At 33.6% G+C, this 7,409-nt stretch overlaps 1 protein-coding gene across 1 annotated transcript in view; it reads right to left on the bottom strand.

Annotated features, from left to right (window-relative positions):
• Positions 1 to 7,409, bottom strand: part of LOC104165251 (vacuolar protein sorting-associated protein 13B-like) — a 270,979-nt gene that overhangs the window by 192,743 nt on the left and 70,827 nt on the right. Inside the window, exons 11-12 of the mRNA XM_009704826.1 lie at positions 7,216 to 7,282; positions 4,309 to 4,717 (exon numbers count right to left, since the gene is read on the bottom strand). Coding sequence (XP_009703128.1) covers positions 4,309 to 4,717; positions 7,216 to 7,282 — 476 coding nt within the window. The remainder of the gene's footprint in view (positions 1 to 4,308; positions 4,718 to 7,215; positions 7,283 to 7,409) is intronic.

The following is a 7,409-nucleotide window of genomic DNA, read 5'->3' as shown; positions in this document are numbered from 1 at the left end:
AATACCACAGTAAATATGCAGCAGAGTGGTAACACAAGTTCCGACACACAACTAAATTGGAAGACAAGGGATTTACTTGAAAAAACTTCATCTACTTAAAGAGCAAAGTCAAATCCTTTAGTCCCCAAAGCAGAGCAAAACCATATACAGACGGTTTGGTTGCCAGAACTAAGGTGGAAAAGTTAAGCTGACAACAAAATCCTGTTTGTGACTAAATCAGAAACCATATTTTCAACTTTTAGATTAAAAAATTATTAAGCCACTGTACCAAATAGTATAATTCCTGCCACTGTACACTTAATATGTTGGATTTTTCTTCCTGATACTCAGATAAGAAAAAGGAGTGAAGGCATTAAATGTACTTCAGATTGTAACTGCAACAAATGCAAATGCCTTACTCTGAGAAGTCATTCTTAATAAAATATGTCTTAGGCTAAGAATTTTTATTTGTCTCTGACACTTAGCAAAGCAAAATAAACACAGGACTACTCATCACAGTCTCTATTTAAGCATTTTAGGCTTTTTTTTCAAGGCTGGGCAGGCTTCTTTTGTGTGCAGCTTCCTGTAGGTCAAGAAATTAAGTCAATCTTAAAACAGAAAGAATTACAGGCATTAAAATTTTCAGCTGGTTTCTAATGAGTGGTAATCTGAATCATGAATTCGGATGATGAATTTGTATCTCCATTCATTAACCCAAAACAGAGGAATAACGTAGTAAATAATCACAGTCATTATAAATATTTAAAAATTCGAGGAGGGAAAAAAAGTCTACACTACACAATATAAGTACAGTGTAGGAAAAACTTTCAGACCCAAGTGTAATAATGTTGTTCACAATCTCACTTGGTTTTACCCACTCGTCTCAGTCTTCTTGTTGCTGAGCTAAACACATTATGCTCTTTTAATCCTTCCTTCTAAGGCTGCTTCTCCAGTACTCCACTAACATTTGTGGTGCTTTTCAGCACCCTCTCTGCTTTTATCAATATCTATTTTTATAATAGAAAGCAAATTGGACATGATATTCCATCATCTGCCATATGCAGAAGCACAGCTACTTCCCTTATTTCTTCTCATTAAGTCCACTGTGACCCCTAAGGAGATACAGTCTACATAAACTGTTTCCTTGATATATAACTTCAGGTTTAGAAGATTTAGTATATTTTCTACAAGCAGTGATATAAGCACAGTGATCCAGATGCATGGCCTATAGAGTCCTTAACACTAGTTTCCTCCGGAAATTCTTTGCAACATACGTTGATGCTAGCAGCAATGATTTTATATTTACTTTCAGATTATTAAGTACTAATTTCAGTTATTATTCCCAATTGACAACTTGGTCTGGTTTTTTTTTAGATTTCTAATTACCCAATTTTAATTCTTTTAACATTTCCACTGATATTGTACAGAGATGTGTTTAAATTAGAATACCATGAGACACAATGTCAAAATCCTCACAAAAGCCTAAGCATATCAAATCTTTGCAAACATTTTATCAAGTAAGAATGGAAATCAGCTGTATGTAACAAGACTAATATTCCATAAAACCGTATTTATTATCACGTAACAAATATGTAATTCTTTATTAACTGAATCCTGTAATAGATTTTTTCCTTTATGTTCTCTGAGGGAGAGCAATAAAACTACCTGTCTTAATTTTATTTGAACATCACACTTTTCATTTTATTAGATACACTTTCAGCTTTCTAAAACCTGTTCTTCCAAGGTGTGTTAAAAATTAGCCTCAGAAGACTAAGATCCCTGAGCACAAGCTACTCAGTCTGACTGATTTGAAACTGTTTAATAGTAAGCAAGGAGAATGTTACAGACCATATGTTAGGACAGACTTCAAAGTAGAGAGTCGTGCTCATATGACACGAATATATCACTTCTACAAATTCAGGACATACGTTTATTCAGTATGCTGCCTTCTCTTTTTCACTATCAACAAATTTATCATGTCCTTTCTAGTGATTCCTCATATTTTGTTCCTAGTACATATAAAAAAGAGTTCCTATTGTCCTCAAATCAGCCAGATGTGGATTTTCCCTGTTTTTACCACTTCTCATCAGTTTTTTGCAATTTACAATTTTTATTTTTAGTGTTCTGCGATGCAGTAATTCTTGTTTCTATTTGTTATACATTGCTTTTATGTATTTAGTTGTCTTTGCTTCATCATTAAGTAAGCGTGGGCTGTTGGCCAGATCTTGAAACACCACCTGATGTATTAACAAATCAAACTCTGAGGGAAAGTAGCATTGCTTATTGCCTAGGACAGAATGCTGCCCTCAAGTCCACCACAAAAAGAAATGTTAATCTGGTGCTGCTGCAAAAACCATGAAACTAAGAATGTTATAAAATTGTGTGGGTGTATTTATGCATGCATGTATGTAACTTCCTCAGGAGAAAAAACATGATTTTGATTACTTCATAGTGTTTGTGTACCACAGTTCATTGCGTAAGTTTGGTTTTGGACTGCATGAATAAAGAACAGATTTTCTTTTTTTTTTTTTTTTTTTTAACTCTACACAGAAAGTCACAATTATATGCATTTTTTCGGGGAAGGATAGTTTTGGTAGCTATCACGAGGTACAAGGTATGAACAGCAGACGACTGAATAGAAGAGAAACTGAGGTCACTGTTTTTTCCTACTTTTACTGCAGTGATCACAACTTTGAAACATGCCAATCTTACTGGATTAAAAGTCTCTCAATCAATAAATGATGAATGAAGTCTTACAGGGCATACCTCCACAATATGTAACACTTTTCTGACCTAGCACACCAGTAACGTGGGTCATATCCATCTCTTAACTCCTTACTATTGTTTCTCATTTCTATTGTTCTTGAAGACAATAAGCAGTAGAAGAGAGAAGCAATTTATTTCACATTCAGAAACAGATGAGAGTTTAGGAAATCTGGGGTGAAAGATGAAATTAAAGGAGAATGGTACTGATTTTCATAGTGATAATATTTCAGAATTTTCCAGTGGAAGAGGTTAGCCTGCTTTCTTACTAATTTAATAAAGCTATCTTTAGCATTATTCTTTAAAAGCATACATAGTTTTTCTTCCTACATTCATGCTTAACCATGGCAATTCTGTTCTTTGCATGCATTTTCAAGCAAGGGATCGCAACAAGGCAGAGTCTTTTATAATTTCTTTTTAAATTAAGTATACAGCTACAAAAACATACTTTTAAAAACAGATTTCCTTGACAGCATGCCCTAGAACTCCCTTCCAAATAGAATCATAATTCTTTCGCGCCAACACAGCCAGTCTAATTTTATCTTCCTGTGTTTTCAGCATTCCCAGTTGGAAAATTGTAGAGGATGCTGGCAAAAAAGTGATCTATGTAAATTCTCACTGTCTGCACTTCTTGAAATTAGGTTATGAGAAAAATCTGAAGACTATACTCTTAGGATTATATTGTCCACTATTTTATATAATGGTAAAAAAAATACCATAGCTATAGGACTTATGAAAACATGTCATGATACCAGTAAAACATCTTTTTTTTTTTTAAAATCTCTAGAATAGTTGGTAATGGAACTGAGCACATTCCCGCCAGCTGTTACATGGTGTAATTTTAATGTCAACATCTCTTTATTTATATACAAAGATTGCAGTAGGGATGTAAATATATTTTATGTATGAAGGGAAAAACAATTTCTTACAGAAAAAAACCCAAACTATTAGCCATAGATCAAAAGGTTACTTACTGTTGTTTGAAAGAACAGCTTACACCACCCTCACCTCTGTAAATACCTGGAAAGCCTCTTACATAAGAAAGTCTAAATAGCTTCAACTAAGACTTACTGAAAAATGATAAACTATATCATCTGTTGGGCATCAATCACAAGGTATGTTTTAATAACGTTCTCCAAAGTGAACTAGAATATCTATCTGCTTCACTATTGCATAGTTTTCTAGGTGCCAATTTCCGCAAGAGCTAAGGCTCCTTGCTTACGGTCCATTGTTGGAACAGGCACCTATGGGAGACTGAACTGGTATTGGCGTAATGAGAGCTGACACAAGAATCACCACTGCAGAACTGGGATAAGTTCTCTTTCCACAATTCTTGTCCATTTTTTTTTTTAATAATCACATTTTAAATGCAAACTATAGATACTGGGAAAGCAAAGATCAAATACATACCTATTTCAGCAAATCTGCAGAGAAGTAGAATGTTAGATGTTTCCTAACTCTGACACTTAAAACTGAAGGGCCTAGCAACAGTCAGCGATTTAAGTAAGTTAGAATATTTGTCTACAATACTGAACAGCAAAAAATCTCAAACATAAAATACTGTACCTTCTGCAGTATGACGATCTTCCTCATTTTTGGGAAAGAAGACTCTTATTACACCAGTGTTGATATAAATCAGAGGTAAGTTACGGGAAGTTAGAGCATGAGTCCTCATAGGCTGGCCTGGTGATTTTCTTTTCTCCTTTTGACTTCTTGGCAACCTGGCTTGAAAAATGCTTGCAATTGCATTAAGCAAAGGAAAACAGAGAACCACATCAAAGGCCTGAGCAGAGAGAAGGATCTCATGAAGAAAGTGAGGAGAACCATCAGTGTGACCTTCTGATAGCTTATGGAACGTTCTTCGTTCGTTTCTTGATATCAGTTTGTGCCGGACATTTTTTGTCACAGCTTTGGTATAAGTGAGAGAAAGAAATCCATGTTGTTGGTGTGAGCCATCTAAAAGCTTTGCAGTTGCCTGATTCAAGGAAACAAAAAAAAAACCCGCTGCAAAAATATACACATATAAGATCCATCAATTACCATATCCTCTGTTAGGATGTTTAGGGTTCTCTATTTTCTAATACCTTTCCATTGTCTCTGAATAGTAGGAAAAATTTCTTTCCTTTTTTTTGAATGGACAATTTCTCCACAGTGTGTCCACATTTCCCTGTGGACAGGGAAAAACTATGAATTGCTGAACATTTTTTTCTTTTCTGATTATTTATGTTGTATGAAATCCAAATCCAACCAGTTAAAAAATCCCCCATACATTCAAGAGTCTAAATTTACCAAAATTTTCTGATAATTTTTCACACAGGTATATATTTTGATTTCTCCTTCACTTCAGACATTTTAGAAGTAGATCTTAGTCCCTTGCATTGTTCCTTCTGTATGTGCAAACACTATAGATGCTAAAAGAATGCTTGGGGGCTGAGATAGCTTCACTCCATCTAAATATGGGTGTATAAAGCACCCATAGTCAACTAAATACTTTAAGAACAGACTTGATTTTGCACTCATCACCTCTGAGTATTTAAAGAGAATAGTTGTACCACGTGTCAAAGCATATGACTTAAATAAAGATACATTGCACTGTACTTCAGAAATAGTAGATTCCTTCACTTAGGACAGATTTCCTAGCTAAAGATGACAGTTAGATGCTTAGCTCCCAGAAGATGTATAGCACAATTTTCATACTATCTTTAAAAATCTTTCAGTCATATGTTGGTAGTGAGTGAAAAATGTTAAATAGTAACTAGGAAAAACATTATTTTAAGAGTGCAATAAATATTTTCAAGGAATTCTATAAGATTATTTAGATTTTAGCTTTAATCATGTAAGCACAAATGAAAGCAACTAGATTTTGCAAGTAGTTGCTTCTTTCAGCATCTTGAATTTGATTAAAAACAATTTAACATAATTTAAACCTTGTTAATAGAAGAACAACATCTCTTAAATAAACAGGATACATAGCTTAAATGCTGAAAAACTGAAAACTTATAAGGGAATTAAAACCAATTAGTAAGTTAATTTCCTATAAGAACTGAAACAAACAGAATAAGAGAAAGTATTACCAATCAATATTCACGATTAAAACAAATCAGACCACACAGAACTTCCACTAACGTAAAAAGATTCTATACAACCATATATTTGTGAAGATAAAGAGCCCAGTGTCATAACATATAAAGTCTCTCAAGGATAAATAGGCAAGAAAAAAAGAGGTTAAATATCTCACATTGAGATGTTCTGAATCAGTAAGTAATGTTCCAAGCACTCAAGAGAAAGACTCAAATACGAAATTGTTAATTGTTTCATTATCATAATTCTAGAAGTAATTTTAAAAGTTTGCATAAAGGTATACTGCAGTAATACAGAGTACTTAAATCCCCGATACCAGAATTACATGAATAAAATGCAGCATTCAGTACTGGTTTTTACATATTTGGTCTACAAACATTACTTTATGTGCTCACTTTTAATATAAATGAATCCCATTGACTTTATTGAACTGCTGCTATGTACCAGGTTGTGAATCATCAACCCTCATTCCCATATCTACTAAAAAGTGACTGACAATTATTACTAAAAGATAAGAAGGTAAAAATACAACTAATTTAATTAAGTAACAAATATATTCAGTACAAAAAAAATTTAGATGACAAGAAACTAAAGCTATTTGAGACTATTTTTTTTTTTCCCCTCCAACTGGCATTTATTAGTGGAAGTTCTGTAGTAAAAAATTTTTAAAACGATTCTTACAGAGGGAAAGAAGCCAGAGAGATTACTGAAAGGGTCCTGCTTGCTGATGGGTCGAACCAACAAGGTACGTCTGTTCAGCTTGTCAGTACAGGAAAGAAACACGCCTCCACATTGCCCCAGAGACCATGAATCTTCCCCAAGGCTTGAGGTAATAAACAAGGCATGGAAGAGGGGAAGACAAAAAGAAAAAAAAATTGCTATAAGCAAAAAAAAGTTACATTAAACTTGCATGTTTCTGTGTAGCTGCAAGATAAAGCCTATGCCATACCTTTTCCTAAAAAGCTGAAATTCAATTATTTCAAGCAAAAACTGGTAAACAAAAAACTTTGTAAAATTTTATGTGAAAGGACAACCTATAGCAAGAGGTCAAGATACGTGAGAATAAAAGTATAGTAAAATCTTGCATACAGAAAAGGGACTTACCCCTGAATTTTCAGCAGATAGCTGTATTAGAATGTGAAGGAGAATGATTACAAGAACCAAGAAACTGTGAACAAAAAGCTGTACTCATACACTACAAAATCATAGTATTATTTATAAAAAATGTATTTATATTAAGTATTAAAAGTAAGTTAATTATTAAGTATTAAAACGTGCTTTATACTTGAGTTCTTGTAATTATTCTTTTTAACGTATATAAGAATAAAGAAAAATGTGTTGTTTCAGAAGAGTTATTCAAGTAAGCACCTTAGTTTACTAAAAAAATCTCACCAAAAGCTTTTCTCTGCATTGTAGAAATATTCCTTCAAAACGTCCTGACTGCCAGTCTCCGCCTGGCCTGGAAGACAGAATGTTCACCTTATCTATTCTCTGCCTTTGGTTTTAGTCCACAGAGATTTGGGGAGTAAGTTTTGAAGTTTTGTTTTGTTTGTTTTAAAGCCTCAATATAACTTCAGCAAACAAGA

Source organism: Cariama cristata, unplaced genomic scaffold, assembly GCF_000690535.1.
Source record: "Cariama cristata isolate BGI_N322 unplaced genomic scaffold, ASM69053v1 scaffold7657, whole genome shotgun sequence".
NCBI classification, from domain to species: Eukaryota; Metazoa; Chordata; class Aves; order Cariamiformes; family Cariamidae; genus Cariama; species Cariama cristata.
The sequence above is the reverse complement of the archived record's forward strand: the minus strand, read 5'-3'. Positions and strand labels throughout refer to the sequence as shown.